The sequence below is a fragment of the Rana temporaria genome, chromosome 9 (assembly GCF_905171775.1).
Source record: "Rana temporaria chromosome 9, aRanTem1.1, whole genome shotgun sequence".
In the NCBI taxonomy this organism is placed as follows: domain Eukaryota; kingdom Metazoa; phylum Chordata; class Amphibia; order Anura; family Ranidae; genus Rana; species Rana temporaria.
The window spans coordinates 84,136,916-84,156,974 of NC_053497.1; the positions used below are offsets into that span (position 1 = coordinate 84,136,916).

The window sequence follows — 20,059 nt, forward strand, 5'->3', positions numbered from 1 at the left end:
GGCAATGGTGGGTGTGTGAGGGGGTCCTCCCACACAGCCCGCCCTACCTGCTCAGCTTTGAAGCCCAACGGGGCAGAGGGACTCCCTATAAGGGAGTGAGAGGATCTAGCCCGCTCAACCAGCCCCGTTAGTCTTTCACCTCTCTTTTTAGAGACCGCGTGGTCAAAGTGCGTGCATGTTAACCCAATTTCGAGTGCGCGTAAGTATGGTGGTTTTTGTGGGAGGGGGGTGGGCATACTAAGAGCAGGCTTACCTCGCATAGCACACCGGGAGCTGGGCTGAGACCACCAAACTCAATTCACATGTAGCCGAGACCGGGATCCGAACCCCTAGCTGCAGAGGTGAATGGCTTGTCAGCGCAGTGCCAATCGCGTTGAGCCACCGCAGATCCCTAACTTAGAAGATATACTGTAATTTTTTTATTTATTTTCTTGCCTCAGGAAGACTGTTAGGCCTCATACACATGATAGGTTAACCAGAGGACAACGGTCTGATGTACCATTTTCATCGGTCAAAACCGATCGTGTGTGGGCCCCAAAGGTTTTTTAACCATAGGTTAAAAAAAAGCCAACTTGCTTTAAATTTAACCAATGGATTCCTAACGACCATCGGTCAAAAATCCACGCATGCTCAGAATCAAGTCGACGCATGCTTGGAAGCATTGAACTTTGTTTTTATCAGCACGTCGTTGTGTTTTATGTCACCTCGTTTTGACGTGATCGTTATTTAACCTATGGTGTGTAGGCGTGACGGACCATCAGTCAGCTTCTTCGTTTAACCTATGACAACGGTCCTTCAGACCGTTCTCATCGGATGGACTGATCATGTGTACGAGGCTTCAGGCATAGAGTTAAAATAACAGAGCTGGACAAATGACCAAAATTTTTCGAAAGCAATACATCTGTGAACAAATTTGTTAGTACCCTTACAGCTCATTGAAACAATGCTCTATTCCTGCTGAAAAGTAAGTCAGTTAAAAGCAAGTGTTTCATGTATGCCTGCACGCTTTTGTTATGTCATAGAGATACATTAATCCTTATTCTAAAAAGAGATTCTAAAAAAGCCTGGACAGATTTGTTGGTACATACCCCTAGAGAATATTATAAATCGATCATAGTGATATTTAAAGCTGTTTTCTCTTTTAGTGTTACACATGTCTTAAATCTTATAATCGGTCAGATTATTTACATGGTTAAAATCAGTCACTCTGCTGCTTGTTATAATTGTGTGTGTAATGGGGTGTTAGTCCCTATTAGGGTATTTTCCATCCCCTTTTCTGCCAGTTTATGCTGCGCGCCTCTGCCTACCTTATATGGCCATTTTTGGAGGGTGGAGTCAGCTAGTGAGGTGGTCTTGGGAAGTTGGTTTGAAAGTATTGTCACAAAAAAGGTATAGATTGCTGGACACAGAAAGCATGTAGCAAAGCAATGAAAATTTGTGTCTTTTCATGTGTCTTTCAGGAATACTTTGGGAGCCCTTAAAGCTGCCTGTGGTATTATTGATTTTTTAAATGTAGCTTGACCTAAGTATAGCACTGTGCAGCACACAGTAGTATAGTTGCATTATAAACTGTAACTTTTTCAGAAGAAATCGTACGTTTCTGTAAAAAAGGGTTTAGTGACACAAAGCTAGCACCTGCACTCCTTTTGCGTGCTTCTACAGTTATCCTCATCCACTTCTAAACATCAAGTGGTGTATCCCATTTGGATATAAATATGGGTTGTGCCACTGTTGACTTGTTCCAGAAAATTCTTCCTCATCTTTGCCTGACTACTGAACAGGTACAAGTCACTACCAACCTGTATACATGTATACTAGTTAATGACTTACTAGCCAGGATCAACATGAGATCCCCTAAGCTTGCACCTTTAGAAACATGTTGGCAGTGGCAGCTTCCATTTATGCCCTGACAGGTTTCCTAATCATTTGTATCCTTTATTCCCCCCAGTATTACATCAATAGGGTGAAGACGTAGCCTGTCATTTTTAGTGCTAAAAAGCATTTGTCACATGGTAAGTCATTCTGCACTAACAGGGTTTAGTGCAATTCCTTCCCCCCTTCCCTGTAAGAACCATCAGTGTTGACCAAACATATTTACTTGACCCAATATGACATGCATGTGCTTGACTCTTTAGCTGCACTTATATTGAAAAGCAAAAATAATCATACCTTATAGACTTGTCCATATGTTCCATTTCCAACAACTTCAACTAACTCAAATATTCCTGCTGGGTCCTGTAGGAATAGAGACATATTTATTTTCATAAGCTGGTATATTCTGTAACAAATTCAAACATAGCCATATCCCAATGTAGTCTGGACAAATGCTTGCACAATGTGCACCGATTTTTGGTAAACAATGGACACAGTACAGGTTTGCCCTGACAGTCAACTACTTTTGGTCTGTTAAATAAATAGACATGTGCATTCGTTTTCATCCGAATGCATTTTCGAAAAGAATGCTCAGAATACGAAAACCGAAATATTCGACATAAACAGATGCTTTATTTTTGTTTTCGTTGCAACAAGAGTTCCATACAGATAGATTCGACGTGACGCTGACAATAACAATCTGTGTCTGTCAAACCTGTGGTCAAATGTGCCTAACCTTCACTCTATTAGTCCAAGATTATTCTACATAGAGAGAAAATATTCGACATTATAGAGAGAAAAGATCGCTTCTGAAATTGGGAGGGGGAAGTAAAATAAAAAAAATGATGATGATGAATGTTATTGGCTGATTGTAACCAAAGAGGAGGAGCAGTAAAATAGCTAGAACTAAATTGACAATTCAACATGAACGACGAAGATTTGAAAAAAGCATTGAAAAACATACAAACGTTGAATCTGTCATTGAAGGCTTATGGTGTCTGTCGAAAGTTCTAAGACGATTCGATGGTGCAGCTAAACTATACGATGTCGCAATCGTACATTTCCGGTCAAATGCTCAGCCCTTAGGCTATAGAAAAATTCTAATGTTGGTTGACTAGTAATAATAATTAATAAATATAATTACAGTATTACTAGTCATACAACATTAGAATTCTACTATAGCTAGCTTGTAGGCGGAACATTCGACCAGAAATGTACGATCGTGGCGTCGTACAGTTTTGCTGCTTTGTCGAATCTTCTTTGAACATTCGACAGACACTATAAGCCTTCAATGACAGATTTGACCTTAATTTATTCAGATTTTCGGACGAATGCAATTTCTAACGAAAAACTTACGATAAGTTTCGGATAAAAACATTTCGGACAAAATTCCAAAACAAAATATTTCAGTGTGCAAATGTCTAATTAATTAATTGAAAGTGCTGTTTGTCAAATAAGTGAAAAAATACATGTCAATCCTGCCAGAGACCCAGTGAGTTCATAACTGCCTGTAGTGAGCTGCCTCTGTTGCACTGAAATCTCCAAACATGTTAGCAGCATTGTATTGAGTCACTTCACAATATACATAGACTCTGCCTACATTTGACACTATTTGGGATGAGTGAAGTGACCATGGCCTAAATAAATTTGCCAAAAAATTATCAAGTTCAAAAAATTGTATTAAAAAATTAACCTAGCCTAAAAATGAAAATGCCTGCCTATGTTCAGCCGTTGAGTGGGAACAGATGTAGGGTGAAGCAATCACAAATATTCATTGGCATTCAGCACCTGTGTGTACCAAACATCAAAACGCTATCCAAAATGTGTAATAGATCATTGTTAGAAGAAAATGAAACCGGGAGTCTTGTGTTCCAAACAAAACCAAACACTGTGATGGTTGTTCTGGCAGCTGCATAGGCTATTGACTACAGAATGCTTTAAGTATAACTAAAGATACAATGTTTTTATGTTTTGGATAGGGTGGATAGATTGATTTGAACACCTGTCAGGTTTTTATTGCTGTCTGTGCCCTTGTTAGGGAGTATCACTATCTGTCATATTTACCCTTCTCACTGAAAGTGAACATAAAGGAAAATCACACATTTTGGGCTGGCCCTAGAACAGTAACAGTAATAAAGGGGAAATCCTCCAATGGGACACTAGTACTGATGACCCTGGTGACAATCAGGGATTCCCTTACTTTGGAGGGTTACTTTCTGTTTTGGCTATTGGACAGGATGTGAAGGGAAATCTCCTCAAATGGTAAAAAAATCTGCCAAGGGTTATAACCCTCCCTTACGCTAGTCAATATGAAAAAGGTTGTGCCTTTTAAACGAGAAGTCCAGCCTGAGCTTTTTAGGCTGGACTTCTCCTCTGGGTCACAGGAGTGCAATTTATTTTGCACTCCTGTGACTCATTTTCAGCAGAGAGTGGTCTGAAGTCCTCTCTCCGCTGACATCACTGCAATCAGTCAAGGCAACGTGTCATCCTGACTTAAAAAGTGTGGATCCGCTAGCTGCCTCGACTGATGGCAGTCTCATTCTCTCAGTGAGCCGGTGAGACGACCACTCCCCACCCCTCTACAGCTCAGCGCTCCAATGAGCATGGAGGAACAGATCAGGAGAGATGACTGGCAGTCAGCATCTCTCCTCTCGGGGTGCTGAGAGAACTGAGCCATCGGCAGTGTTCAAGGCTCAGTTCTCAGTGCAAAGATGCCGGGGGACAGATGCAGCATCGGTCTGGAGCTGAATCCACCTAGGTAAGTATGAATCTAGAAAAAAAAACATACTTCTATTTAAATTATACTTTAAGGCCGGGTTCACACTGTTGCCGCATGTGGCGCACAGCAGCGGTCTGGTGCATGCTGGTTCACTGGCTCAGGTCCGAATTTTGGGCTGAAATCAAACCTGAAACGCACCTAAAAAGGCACGCGTTTTTCCGGCACACCACACCGGACCCGCTGCGGAGATGTAAGAACCTGCTCTATAGAAAGCCAGTCATATACTCCTGCTATACAAATTTTATGTGGGGAAACGTGCATTCAATTCGCATAGGTGTGAACCCAGCCTAAAGGTTAATTAAACCCAGAAACAAACATGCAATATTTTGCAGCTTACCAGTCCTTGTGGCATTATCATTTCTCTTTTTTTTCAGCTTAAAGTGGTTGTAAACCCCACTTTTTGACTTTTACCTACAGGTAAGCCTATAATAAGGCTTACCTGAGGTATAAAGAATATCTCCTAAACCTGAACGGTTTAGGAGATATTCCCCTCGCAATGCGCCGCTGATTGCAGTGGCGCATGCGCAGGGGGGATCCTCGGCTGAAGGGCCGGCCGCTGCTCCAGCCAATCACAGCTCTGGAGCAGCGATACCCGGAAGACACGCCAAGTCAAGATGACATCTCGCTCGGCGTGGACCAGGTAAGTTCTCTTCTCCTCGTTCCGAGGTAAGTATTTCATAATGAGCTAATATGCGGTGCATAATGGCATCTCAAATGTGTGTTATGCAAGTTGCCATTCACACCTGGCACTTTGAAATCGGGACTGATGAGCTAAATAAAAAAATATATATATATATATATTTTAATGGCTCTGAAGGAGGTACAGCTGCAGGTAATTTGATATACACTATTACACATTAAAGCGGAGTTCCACCCAAAAGTGGAACTTCCGCTTTAAGCACTCCTCTCCCTTACATGTCACATTTGGTATGTCATTTTTTTTGTGTGGGGGGGGGGTGAGTACCTACTTTTTAGAGGGACTTCCTGTCCCACTTCCTCCTTCTGCTTTTTGGCCACCTAGGTGACTCCTCTCCCCATAGGCGGCCCCTCCCTGCCAAAAATCTTCTGGGATATGTCACAGGTCCCAGAAGATTGCCTGGCCAATAGCAGACTGCGGCTCGCGCATGCGCAGTGTGCGGCCGTCCGTAAAGCCGTAAGCTGTCATGGCCGGGTGCCCATAGTTGCTATGAGGGAGTGGCGGAGAGAAGGGGGAGAAGTCTCTGGACCATGGGACAGGTGAGTGTCTGTTTATTAAAAGTCAGCAGCTACACTTTTTTGTAGCTGCTGACTTAAATAAAAACTAAACAACGGGTGGAACTCCGCTTTAAGCAATTTGTATGATGCGTTTTCTAAAAAATAAATAAATAAATAATAAACTTCAGCTTTAATATTATGCTTTTTGTCTCATGGAACTGGTGGAAACAACATCTTTGTCCACTGGCAGCTTCTGCATTTTGTAGTTTTGTGGATAAGGAGGCAGTGCAAAACAAGTCCTGACATGTCTGTTCTTCCTTAAAGGCTACACCTGGCCATAGATGGATCGAATCTTGGCCAGTTTAGCAGACACTTAATCAAGCAATTTTTCTTTATTTCACCTGTGATGGAAGGAAAGAAAATTCTTTCATTTTTTGGGCCGAATTTCAATTTTCATATAAAATAGAAGGCTTTTCTAATGTCTTTTTTTGGCAAAGCCATCCCAATGTTCTTATCTCTCACTTGCCTAGTTCATAGCTTCTATCACTTCCTGTAGCATCATGTGACATCCAGGAAACTTCATATCCCATGACACTGAATAGAATAGGGCGTGTTTTACCTCACTGGACCACACCTCCCTCATTACTTGAGCACCTCTTTACCTCCACCCAATTTCCTACTTCTTCCTTTATGGTGGCCATACACTGTACAATCTGCTTGTACAATCTCCTTCCAATCTACTGTCAGCTATATTGCATAGTGTATGGCTAGCTTTATGCAAGTACATGGGAGGGAGTGGGAATGGTGCTTACTGGCAATGTTTGCATGCAAGTACAGAGTTGGGAGGGAACACTCTCCTGCAGTGTGTGCGTTACTGAGGTCAGCTACTGAAGCTTCTTCGGTCTCTAAGTTTTCACATCCTAAGGGATGGTTAACAGGAAGTAATGGCAGAATTTTCTATTGGAGAAACTGGAGGCTGAGGAATAATACCTGCTTTAGAATATACAGAAAGTTTTTCCTTTTCTGCAGCAGAGGTACATTAATGGTATATTGGCATAGAGGGAAGCAGGAATTTAGATAAAAAAAGGTTAACTTGGGGATCTACAGTGTTTCAATGATCAACACTTTTTGTGTAACAAAATAATATGCAACAACTAGATTTCATTAAAGTGCCCCAACTAGCAAAGTTCAAGCAAAACGATGACTCAAACTATTATATTGCTGATTACTAGCCAAGGAGAATAGGCGTTGGATATCAATGTGCAGAAATGTAGTTGCAGCCCCTATGGTAAGGAAGGAAGTGAGTCAAGGCACTTTTCCAGAACTGTCAATCCGTGTCATCATTAGTAAAGCACAGTATAATCAAGAAATAAAGGTTATTTAATTTTATCTTAAAATTATTCTTTAGTTTACTGTAAACTGTTACCTATAGATAGGCCTCCTTCAGACAGGTGTTAAAGGGGTTGTAAAGGTACAATTTGTTTTCCTAAATAGCTTCCTTTACCTTAGTGCAGTCCTCCTTCACTTACCTCATCCTTAGATTTTGCTTTTAAATGTCCTTATTTCTTCTGAGAAATCCTCACTTCCTGTTCTTCTGTCTGTAACTCCACACAGTAATGCAAGGCTTTCTCCCTGGTGTGGAGTGTCGTGCTCGCCCCCTCCCTTGGACTACAGGAGAGTCAGGACGTTCTCTACGTTGCAGATAGAGAAAGGATCTGTGTGTTAGTGGGTGTCCTGACTCTCCTGTAGTCCAAAGGGAGGGGGCGAGCACGACACTCCACACCAAGGAGAAAGCCTTGCATTACTGTGTGTAGTTACAGACAGAAGAACAGGAAGTGAGGATTTCTCAGAAGAAATAAGGACATTTAAAAGCAAAATCGAAAGACGAGGTAAGTGAAGGAGGACTGCACTAAGGTAAGGGAAGCTATTTAGGAAATATAAATTGTACCTTTGTCACCCCTCTGAAAAGCGATCTGTCAGATGAGTGTCACCTCCTTACCACCTGTTTTAAACTAGAAAAGGCTGAACCACCACACCACAACCATGCACACTGCACATGGTTGCAGTGCAGCTCCAATCACTTGAATTGTTGGATAGTTAAGTTTGGCAGTGTACTGCTCGCCAATTGCAAAAGGGGAGAGGGGGAAGATTATATTCTAAAATTCCAAATCTCTCTGAAGACTACAGTATTTTACTATGCAATATGTAAAGTCTCTGCAGAATGTGTCAGATGCAAGATGAGACACCAAAACAAATTTTAAGTTTTTTGTTTTTACCAAAGGCATCTGTTTTATAGAAAACATTGTTAACAGACTTTTTTATTATTGCACATCAGTGCATTAAGTAGATACAGAGGTAATATTTGTGGATTAAGATCTGTACGGAATAACTTTTTTTAAGAGAACAATTACAGTAACAGTTTTGTTTGCCTAGATCAACAACCCCACGCACACACATACATGTACACAATAATACTTACCTTGCCTGCTCTCTATGTCGCCCTGTTTGTCTGCCAGAACCCAAATTAAAAATTCCTGCACAAGCTTTATGTCAAGCTTTATGTTCATTGAGGTTATTGACCTTCCTGCTGGGGTTGGACATTTGGCACTTATAAAAGTACGAGGTGAAAATTGTATGCTCTCCCATAACTGGAAATAACGATAGGTGAAAAGGACCCTTTAAAGAGGTTTTTTTTTTTACAGTCTAATTTAACCTTAACTACTGAATTTAAAGGAATCTGGGACTTGTGTGAACTAATTGATATGCCAAATAAGATGCAAACATATGTATCCCATTGCTGAAGAAAGATATGTACATAGTATCTGCATTAACCTTGGAATACAATGCCTTGAAAATACAGATTTAAGTTTAGTTATGATGGTGTAATTACCTGGTACTCAGTGACTTTTCGAAAAATAGTCCAATCGGCACACAACTTCACTCCCTTTCTAATATCAACAATATTCATGTTTAGTAGAAAGCTTGAGCTTTATTAGTCCAGGCATGTGAATGTGATGGACCTACAATCTCTTTTTGGATAGCTGCCTTGTTTTATTGGCAGACTTCTATCAAATGTCTTAAAGATCTGTGTGTAGCTTTCATACCACTTAAAACATACATTATTTTGTGATTCTAGTTCTGTCCTCTCAGGCCTCGTACAGACCATCGAACATGTCCGATGAAAACGGTCCGCGGACCGTTTTCATCGGACATGTCCGCTCGGAGATTTCGGTCTGATGGCTGTACACACCATCAAACCGAAATCCCCACGGACAGACAGCGCGGTGACATGGCGGTGACGTTGACGCCGCCACGTCACCAAACCAGGAAGTAAAATACTTCCACGCATGCGTCGAATCCATTCAACGCATGCGGGAGATATCTGTCCGCTGGTTAGATGTACTAACCAGCGGACATGTCCGCCGGACAGCTTTCCAGCGGACATGTTTCTTAGCATGCTAAGAAACATTTGTCCGCTGGAAATCTGTCCGCTAGCCTGTACACACGATCGGATCTGTCCCCTGAAACTGGTCCGCGGACCAGTTTCAGCGGACATGTCCGGTCGTGTGTACGAAGCCTTACAAAACAATGTCATTGCCAACATTGGTTGAATGATGCCATCAACGGAATTCCAAGAAACTTTTTTTACTTAGTAACACTCTTTTCCAAAACATCTTGTTATGTTTACCCTTTTTTAATGTTAACCTCTCCCATGGTGCTTGCATGTGCAACTGTTGCCAAAAAAAATGGTATCCTGCCATTTTTTCTAAATATTCCCAGTGTGCCATGGAATAAACTTTCATGTCCAGCCAAATCTGTGTTGATTTTGCAGTTTCCTTCTCTTCCTGTCTAGTCAAACAACCATCACTGGCACAGAAAGGGCCGATTGACACCAAATTGTGGTTCAGGAAAAGCATGTTCTGCTCACGTTTCCTACACCACAGGTAAACGTGCCGCCCTTGCAAGAGACATGCAGGTGCTAATGAATTATTATTGGCACCCTAAACACATATTGCAAATACAGTGCATTTGAGGCACAAAATTATACAGTATTGTAGTGCCATGCAGTTTGGTGTGACGCATTCTAGAGTTTATACAACTTTTTCTGCTTTCATTACAATTTGCTTTCCAATATAATGAAAGGGCTGTCAAAACTGCACCACATGGGAATGCGCACATTCCATTGTGGACTGGCCCTAAATTAGAGAAAATCTCTCTCTCTAAAAAAAAAAAGGCCCAGTAAAACCCAAGAGGTATTCCAAACTTTTCCCACTCTGTCAGAAAACGAAATCTAATGTTATGGCTGGACAAAATGCTTTTAGTCGAAACTGACCCTGCTAGTCTTTATTGCATTGATTCATACTTTCACTTATTCTTTTTATCTTTGGAATGGACGTTTATTGGTACCCCTACCCTAATAATTCATAGCACACTCTTTTGAGGCATTAATTGCAAACAACGACATTCTGTAGCTCTGAAAAAGTCTTTTGTACTTCTCAAATGACAATTTGCCCCCTTATTTATAAGCATAGTGAGCCACTTGTTCTACGTTTGATGGATTATTTCTACCAGCTGTAGGTATCCCCTCTTTTAATAAATAGTCTATTGAATTCAGGGCAGAAATGATAAAAGGCACGTTTAAGAAGTCAGTGTTTGCAATTTATTCACCATTCTTCCATTTGCTGGGATGTGTTTTGAGTTGTCACAGGGCTAGAGGCCCCATAACCTGCAGTTGAAACCGCTATCTAGCACTAGGCCTTTTGTTTTGCTCCAGAATGCCTTGATATTTTCTGACTCCAAGATGCTCTGCACATATTCCAGACACGGAGCACTCTAGTCTGGCATTTCGACTTGTCTTTAAGAAGTGGGGTCATCCTTGGTCTCCTGTCAAGGGGGCCACTCAACTTGCATTTGGAGAGCAACTAATTATGGAATTTGATATTGTTGTACCTTGATCTTGGAAGTCAACCAGAATATGTTTTATTGTTTTCTTTTTGCTCCGTGATTCCAATTATCCTTCTGTTAGATATGGGGCCAGTTTTTCTTTTGTGGCTGCATCGATGAAGGTTGGCTATGGTCCCATATAATTTAAATTTCTTGCCATGTTTGTCTATTACCATCTTCCTTTGCTCAGACAACTGTTTTTCTTTCTCTTGTTTACTGTGCTGACATAAAACTCATCTCTATACTTTTGATACCAAAGTGAATAATTTCACTTAAATCCAGTAAAGCCCTTTTAACATCTAAAGGGTACTCATAAATATGTCAATGCCATTTCTTTTGTTTTATTATATAACGACTATTGTAAGTCATAAATTAAAAACAAAGGGGCAGATCCACAGTGAGAGTACTTTCAAATTTCCTGTGTCGTATCTTTAGTTTGAATCCTCAAACCAAGATACGACGGCATCTGGGTTTGATCCGACAGGTGTACGGCTTCGTACGCTTTTGGATCGTAGATGCAATACTTCGGCGTCCGCTGGGTGGAGTTTGCGTCGTTTTCCGCGTCGGGTATGCAAATGAGCTTTTTCCGTCGATCCACGAATGTACACGCGGCCGTCGCATTCTCTTACATCATCTCTCTAGTCGGCTTTTTCCGGCGTATAGTTAAAGCTGCTATTTTGCGGCGTATAGATAGACTTGCAATGTTAAGTATGGCCGTCGTTCCCGCGTCGAAATTAGATTTTTTTTTTTTTGTGTAAGTCGTCCGTGAATAGGGATGGACGTAAGTCACGTCTAAGTTCAAAAAATGACGTCGTTGCGACGTCATTTCGCGCAAAGCATGGCGAAACGGAGCATGCGCAGTTCAATCGGCGCGGGGACGCGCTTCATTTAAATGAATCACGCCCCCTAATCGCCGATTTGAATTCCGCCACCAGAAATACACTACGCCGCCGTAACTTTCGGCGCGCAATCTTTCAGGAATCGAACCAAAGCCGGAAAAGTTACGGCGGCGTAGCGTATCTCTGATACGCTGCGCCGACCCATTTCTATGTGGATCTGGCCCAAAGTGTCAACTTAATGGAATGTGGATAAACGAATGGTGAATGCCATTTACCTTTATAAATTTAAACTTAATTTGCGGCAACTTGAAAATCTTGTGTCCTGACTTTTGCCTTTTGACTATAACTTTTTAATCAAAGGTTTCCACAGTCCCCTTGAGGCTAGTTTGAGCAGGGTGACAAAGACTTGGGCCAGAGTCAGACAAGTCAAGGACGATAGTAAGTGCATGGAGCAAGCCATTTTCTCATCTAAATATATCTCCTTATTATACATTATTCTGTATACAAAAATAAGTTACAAAATTAAAAATACAAATGTAAAGTTAGTAAAAGGTACATCCACATTCATGCATCTACATACGGTCTATTCATATAAAAACAAATTAAAAATAGTTGAGAGATAAGTAGGATTACAAATATTATTCTGCATCACATTTGTCACAGACATAACATACAGTAAGCATGGTCTCTACATTGTTAATATTTAAACAGACCCTTTTGCTTTCTGTTTCATGAGAAAGTAAAATAAGACTTTACTGTTATCCTCCTCAGTAAAGCTAGGTACACACAAGCCGAAATGCTGGTCAGCAGCTGGACTTACCACTGGCTTTTGTTGAAGGGACATGATTGGAAAATCATCTTCAGATTAGCGTTTGCATCCGAAGGCAGCAAGCCGTCGATCAATGCGTTTTGGCGAGGGGTAGAAGTCCCCCGTCAGAATACAAAGGCACAGTGGGGGAGTTTGCCATACTCTCATAGTGTGTGTTAGTATGGTGATTTGCTAAAAAAATATTTCAGCCCACTGGGTTGAATTAAAAAAAAACTTTACGTGTGTACCAGACTTAACTAACAATTTCTCTCAGCATTCTCTTTACACTATCTTTATCTGCAATTGTTTTAACTTGCATTTTGACATCTGAGATTTAACAGCCCAGTTTGCAAACCACATGAAAATTGATGCCTGTAAGGTCATGTGAAATGCAGACTAAAGTCATCTTTTTGTAGAGTGCTGTGTATTTTAACTTGTAGTAGAATGATAAATAAGAGTGCACCAGTAAATAAAAATGAATATATGGGAGGTAGGAAGGAAGAATTTGTGGGACTTTAAATGAGGTAACGCCATGTCAGGTGAGAATAATCATGAGTCATTATTCTCACCTGACATGGCGTTCCCTCATTTAAAGTCCCACAAATTCTTCCTCCCTACCTACCTAATCAGGGATGGAGGCCGCCATGTGTTTTATATAGTGTGTGTCAGGTCACATCCATTTACTGTATACCAAAAACAAATATATACCTATGGTGCACCCTATTGGTCTCCTAGGTAACACAGTCACTAACTGGCAGCAGTATTCAATGATCTTTTCAAATAATTCCTTTGCTAGAATTAATGACTTTTAAATTCCAGGGCTTTATTAATACATGCGCCCCCCTGGGCACTTCCCATGTGCCCCAGGTGCATAAGGGCCTCATAATAATCTTGCATTAGGCTTGGCAACAATAGGCTGACAGGAGATGTGACAGCAGCGTTACTACTCCTTTCAGCAGGGAGGAGGAGAAGCACAGCAGCACAGTCTAGTCTTGAAAAGTATGGCCAGGCAGGGAAAGGCAGCCGCTATTTTTGTAGTATTCCAGTATAACCTGGAAATCGAACTGCCTAACTGTCTTTACTGGACAGCATAGCTGGAATGGGCAGTAATGGGCAGAGCTGCTTCCTGAGTCCCGAATTGTCCTGCCCAGCTTCCATGTCCACATGGGCATACCTAAGCGTACACCCATGTGAGGGTCGTGTTTACCCGCACAGACATAGGATGCACAGGGGTTGCATACATCCCCATACAGGCAGTCCCATTTATGTCAATTGGGGTGCAGTGGCTGCATGGACAGGGCCACTGTCCAAATTTGACATTTATGTGGAGTGGGTCCCCAAACACAGACCGTGTGGATTCGGAGACCCATACTCACACTGGGAACAGGTGCTATGGGTTACTTTTTCTGCTGAAGCTCGTAAAAAGGTTCTCACCGTGTCTTTTACCTTCTATATTATGGATGAGCCCGATGTTCAAACTCGAACATTGGGTGTTCGCCTGTTCACCGAACAGCGAACATTATGCAGGTAAACACGGCCCTCACATGGGTATACGCTTGGGTTTGCCCATGTGGATATGGAAGCTGGGCAGGGAAAGTTGGGACTCAGAAAGAAACTCTGCTCATTCCAGCTCTACTGTCCAGTAAAGACAGTTAGATTTCCAGGTTATACTGGAATACTACAAAAATAGCGGCTGCCTTTCCCTGCCTGGCCAAATTCAAAAGCCGGGGAACACTGTTTAAAAGTCTATGGGACATTAACATGAAAAAACAAAAGTGCTAATTTTAAAGGCTTATATGCAAGTTATTGCCATAACAAGTGTATGGGGACCTGTGTCCTGCCCCAGGAGACACGTATCAATGCAAAAAAAAGTTTTATAACGACCGTTTTTTTGGGAGCAGTGATTTTAATAAAGGAAGAAAACTAATTTAAAAATGATCGCGGCTGTAATGAACTGTTGTACCAGGCCACATGCCCTCAACATGGGGGATGGGCGCTTTGGGGCAAGGGGGCTTTGGGGTGGGCGGCGCAGAGCCCCCCTGTCCCAAATCACCCATCCCCCCATGTTGAGGGCATGTGGCCTGGTACAGTTCAGGAGGGGGGTGCGGCCGCTCTCTCATCCCCCTCCTTTATATGTATGGATTTTTGGGGGGACTCTACGCCATTTTTTTTTATTTTGGCATAGGGTTCCCCTTAAAATCCATACCAGACCTGAAGGGCCTGGTATGGATTTTGGGGGGACCCCACGCAATTTTTATTTTTGGTTCGGGGTTTCCTTAATATTCATACCAGACCCAAAGGGACTGGCAATGGGCTGGGGGGGAATCCATGCCGTTTTTTTCAATGAGTTTTATCTGTATTGCCAAGACCGACAATTCATTACATCAGTTTTAAATTACTTTTCTTCCTTTAGAAATGTAATTTTGCTGCGGGACTGTTGTAAACACGGGAAAAATGTGTCACTTTACAGGCATACTATAGAAACCCCCCCCAAGTATGATATTTAAAGGAATATTTCATTATTATTGTTTCATTTTAAGCATTATTAAAATCACTGCTCCCGACTGACGTTTTTAAAACTTTTTTTTGCATTGATACATGTCCCCTGGGGCAGGACCCGGGTCCCCAAACATTTTTTATGACAATACTATGCATATAAGCCTTTAAAATGAGCACTTTAGATTTTTCATGTTTGTGTTCCATAGACTTTAACAGTGTTTGCGTGTTCAAACTAATTTTTTATGCTATATGTAATACCAGGAATTTGGATATATATTTCATTTATCAAGCCACATGCTAGAGGTGTGAATAAGGTAGAGGTGATATGTTACATATTTTGTGGTCCTGTTTGCTCCTTGATACTTTCTTGATGCGGGTTCACAAAATCACCCAAAAATTCCTATATCGTCCGCTCCCTAAAACACCAAAATTCTTTCTCCTACATCATAACTCTATTCTAACAGCTCCCTACAAAAAAAATCATTACTGCACCACCTGGTCAATACAGCACACCCCTGCATACTGGCTTTGTGGAAAACCTTTCAACCACCAACAATTCAACAGTGGATCAGACTGGTGGAGGATATTAGAATGATGGAGAGCCCTACCAGCTCATTGAAAAAAAAACACCCACACTAAATTCTGAAATATGTGGTATTATTGGATAGAATATACCTGTACGGATGACATTAAGCAAGTGCTCTCTATAAGTTCCCTATCAGAACAGCATGGATTCCCCACACCAGGCTTACAACCTTTCCACCCAGTGCATTCTTCTGCCTTCCCCCTCTTGACTCTTTACCCCTAATTACAATCTCATGACTGATGCATCTTGAGCCCCTTCAGTGCATGGGGCCTTCCCTAAGTTACCTTTGAAAGGCACCATCATTACTATATTGAAATCTCCATTGACACCCCTGTACAATTGCTCAAACACCCTACAAGCCGTAAAATGCCTCTAAACAAAAGTGCTCCCCGGACTTTTAACACACTATCCCACCATATTGTTGCATGCATGTTTGAGATTGCAATCTATCTTTCTATACTATCATTTTGTGAATATGTGCATTTACACACGTTAGTATTGAATGTTCGAAACTGGATGCCCAACATTGTTACTTTACGACATGCCTTCTTTCTTTTATCAGCGGAATTTATCCTTTTTATTTTGCCTTTGCTATATAGTTGTAAACATTTCTACAAAGAATTCCTAGAAAAAAAAAGTAAAAAGAAATCACTGAAACCAGAAGCAGACTAGCATTGTCAGGAGGAGGTCAGCAGTGACTGCCTCCATAATTCACTCTTTACAGATTTCCTCTAAAGAAAACCTGTCATCAGAAATATATAAAGGTTGCCTTAGCTGCCTCTTTTTCATGCTCATCTTGGCTGTCATGTTCATCCTTAAGTTTGATTTTCTAAGTCATTATTAGATGTTGAAGGCCGAACAATTGCAGACTTGGCATCTCACAAAGAGAAGGTTTCCCATAAGGCCTCATTCACACTTACAAATTGAGGCATTTGCAATTGCATGCAGGAGAGTCGGAAGAGTTCTCTTTGATTAGCTGTAGGCAGGAAGCCCATAGAAAGCAATGGGGTCCTGACAGTGCCTGCAGCTGTTCATGGCAGTTTGCATGTTATTGTTCATGCAGTGATTACCTGCACATGATTGGACCTGGTCTTAGACTGTATGCATCAAGGGACAATCATCTGCAGATAATCGCTGCATGAACAGTTGTGTGCAAATGACTGCTAATAGTTGCAGGTGCTGGCAGGCTCCCATAGTATAGTATATATATGTTGTGGTGTGCTGCAGTGCATTGGGCCCTACTGCACAATACATTAGGGCACCTTTCACAATGAATGGCACCGCACATAGAGCAAGTGCATTGTCATGCATTGTGGTAACACAACATAATGTGTGTTTAGCACACATTGCCACAACTTATAAAAGTTAGTGGGCACAGAGTGTTTTGCAGCTGCAAGTAAAGGAGACAAAAGTGTCAACTAATATGAGTTGTTTCAACTACTCCCATCTATAAAATAGTATCTGGCTTTTTAACTAAATGTGAATTATGCTTTCATGTCTTAATGTTTTATAGATGACACCATGTTATATTAAAATAGCCTGTCCTTTAAATGCTTTTTTTTTTTTGAGTTTTAGAGCATTATTCCAAAAGCAGAGCCAATGTATGTATTGCTCACATACACACATTGCCTATATTGGTTGTTTGGCAGACCGCAGTAATTCCCTTTAAACAAAGCACATTTGAAATGATTTGACTGATCATTTAAGAAACTCAATCCACATGGTAAACTTTGCGCCAGATGATCCATCTGAAAATTAACCAAAGCCATTCTTTTTTGTTTTAGATTGTACAGCCTTCTGTCCTACTTAAATCCAGGATGCAGGGGAAGTTAAGATACCAGAAGTGCTCTCTTTAGTGGGCCTGATATAGAGAATGAACCAGCTGCAAGGCCATAATGCAAACACTTCCCAGTACCTACACAGCAATTTTATTTATTTCTAGAGCATCCCTGTACCATTAAGATTTGAGACACTTTACAATGTAAAAAGCTATTCGTCCTGTATGGTTTCATTGTGGCTTACTCTTTCCTGATCCACTTGCCTCCTTGTTGGCTATGAAGTATAATGAATGTGTCCACTTGCCAAAAGGGTAACGAGGGAAACTGGTAAGGGTGGGCCACAGCACAACCATTTAGTCCAGTGGCTATTTATATTTTAGTGGACCTTGGGTTTTACAGGGGTAGGGGGCTAGTACGGGGATACCAAAAAAGTAAACTAATCATGTTCTGGTGTTTGCATTATAATAATCTTGTTAACAAGTATCATATTATCAATCCCCAATCATGTATATGTATAGTAATTGTAAAGAGTACCTATAGTTTGGTGCTGGACATGTGTGGTCGCAGGGAGAAGATAGTGCTTCACCTCTTGGGGGGTTGAATTTTTCCCTCTGTGCCCTGAAGCAGAGGTAGAATGTTTTACCAGAATTCAGGAGAACTTGACGGTCGTTGTATTGCCGTAAAAACTTGTGTATATTTCTAATGGGTGTCCATGTATTGCCAGAATTAATTGTGCGTTGATAGTTTGTTATGAGGTTCCCTGTGTATTGCTACAATTATACGTTCTGTTGCCAACTACATGAGTGTTAGAATATGGCAGCATTGTCTGTGTAAAGAGACTTACTGTAATGGTGACTGTTCTGCCAACAAGTTGCTGCAGCAAGAATAAGCACACATAACCCCCCTATTTAGGAAATTGATCTTCAGAGCTATCACTAATAAACCACTTCCCTTAAAGCACAGAAATATTGACCACATCCAATGCAGCACACGTCCACAACTATTGGTTGCAAACCATGAGTGATAGGTGTGGGAATCAGGAGGTGATGGGGAGCTTCCTAAAGTCTATATTTGCATATCAAAATGCACTAGGGATGCAAAGGATTTGGGAGGTATGCACAGGCATCTCAGGGTGCCTACTTTTCATTACTGTTGCATCTTTACACCATGATTTATAAGTAAATGTTTATTTTGAATGACATGACGTGCTGGAAACCACATCTAATGTGGCCCAAGATTTTGTGTGGGTGTGTTTTTTCTGCTCCTGTGTTTTTAGTAACTCAAATTATTGTTCAAATATTTTATGCTGCTGTTTTCCTATATGCAAGGGCACTATTTCTTTATGAACAAGAAAACATTATGATGTGATAGTGATGCCACAAGGAAAAAGATAAAAAATATACATGAGTGTGATGACCCTGTGTATACTTGCTATTTAGTATCCCTGCTTTACACAGCCTTAATGATAATACTAGAAATAACCACTGTCTGTGCTGCACATATCAATTAACTGACAGCCTGCCTTTATCTTGCTTGAACGATGCATAAAATTGGACTACAGCACAAGACATTTCTTTTGGATTATGTTACTGAACAAGCTTATAAGTACACGATACAGAGTTTCCCTGCAATGACATGTTATTTATCCACTATTATTTTCAGCCTGCTGTGTCTGCCTTTACACAAAAATTCCAGTCCAAAATCTGCCTGACATATGCATAGAGGAAACACTTAAAAACAATCTTAAAAGCAAAAGCCTGAAATCTTTACTTTATTGTCCAAATGCGATAAGAACTTCACAAGCTAGTTAATCACACTCAAAGTTCCCACAGGCATCGGTTTCTGTTTAACCCCTTTTTCCCCTGTGTGTCCCTGTTGCTGCAAAACGCTTTAGCATCTTGTGCATCCCCAAATTAACTGTCCTTTAATTGGCAGTCTTAGACCGTACAGACTGCCCAACTAAAAATAGCAACAATCATCAACTTACTCTCAAAGATGCCAAGTCAATATAGTCCAGGCTCTTGGTTGTCAGCATTCTTGCCATCTCTCTTCTCCACAGTGAAAAAAAGTTTTATCCCTTTAACTTTTGTAGCAGGGAAAGCACTGTGGTGGCATGTCGAAGGCTTGTCAGTGTGTGTCAGTCCATTGCAAAGCTGGAAGTGTGAGTCTTCATGACAAACACAGGAAACTTCACATTCAGCACAACCCGGAAAACACACACTGAGGAAACAAATCTGTTTTTCTTTAAGAAAACAGTAATGCAGAGCTATTTGCTGGGGGAAAGTCAGGAAAGGAAATGACGCTGTTCAGTTGTAGAGCAGCAAAAGAAAAATTATGATTACTTTTAATTTTTTATTTTATTTTTTTGCAATCTGCATGCTTGGCATATATTTAAATGCATGCCTTTATATGGTTCATTTGTCAGTTTAATTAATATAGTATATTGCAAAGTATGTGATATTATAGTTTGATATATTTAGACAGTCACAGTCCAAAGTATACAGTGTACAAAGTAAGAGTCTGTGCAAAGCATTTTTCTACAAAAGTACATCTGACTTGTCAAATCAATTGACATTCTGAAGAGGGCATTATGCAGAGTGTAGTTATATGCAGGAGTCGGTCAGTAATGTTTCTTTTATTTCTCTGACTACTTAAAACAAATGAAATTTAAAGGGTAATCTCATTTTTGTTGAGAAAAAAAAATCCTCTCTGGGCAATCTATATACAATGCAAGTATGTTACCAAACTATATTGCAAAAG

At 40.9% G+C, this 20,059-nt stretch overlaps 1 protein-coding gene across 1 annotated transcript in view; it reads right to left on the reverse strand.

Moving 5' to 3' along the window:
- Positions 1-19,500, reverse strand: part of NRK (Nik related kinase) — a 297,759-nt gene extending 278,259 nt beyond the window's left edge. The window contains exons 1-2 of the mRNA XM_040323823.1: positions 19,287-19,500; positions 2,170-2,235 (exon numbers count right to left, since the gene is read on the reverse strand). Of these exons, the coding sequence (XP_040179757.1) occupies positions 2,170-2,235; positions 19,287-19,343 (123 nt within the window). The 5' untranslated portion in view covers positions 19,344-19,500. The remainder of the gene's footprint in view (positions 1-2,169; positions 2,236-19,286) is intronic.
- Positions 19,501-20,059: the final 559 nt, after the last annotated feature.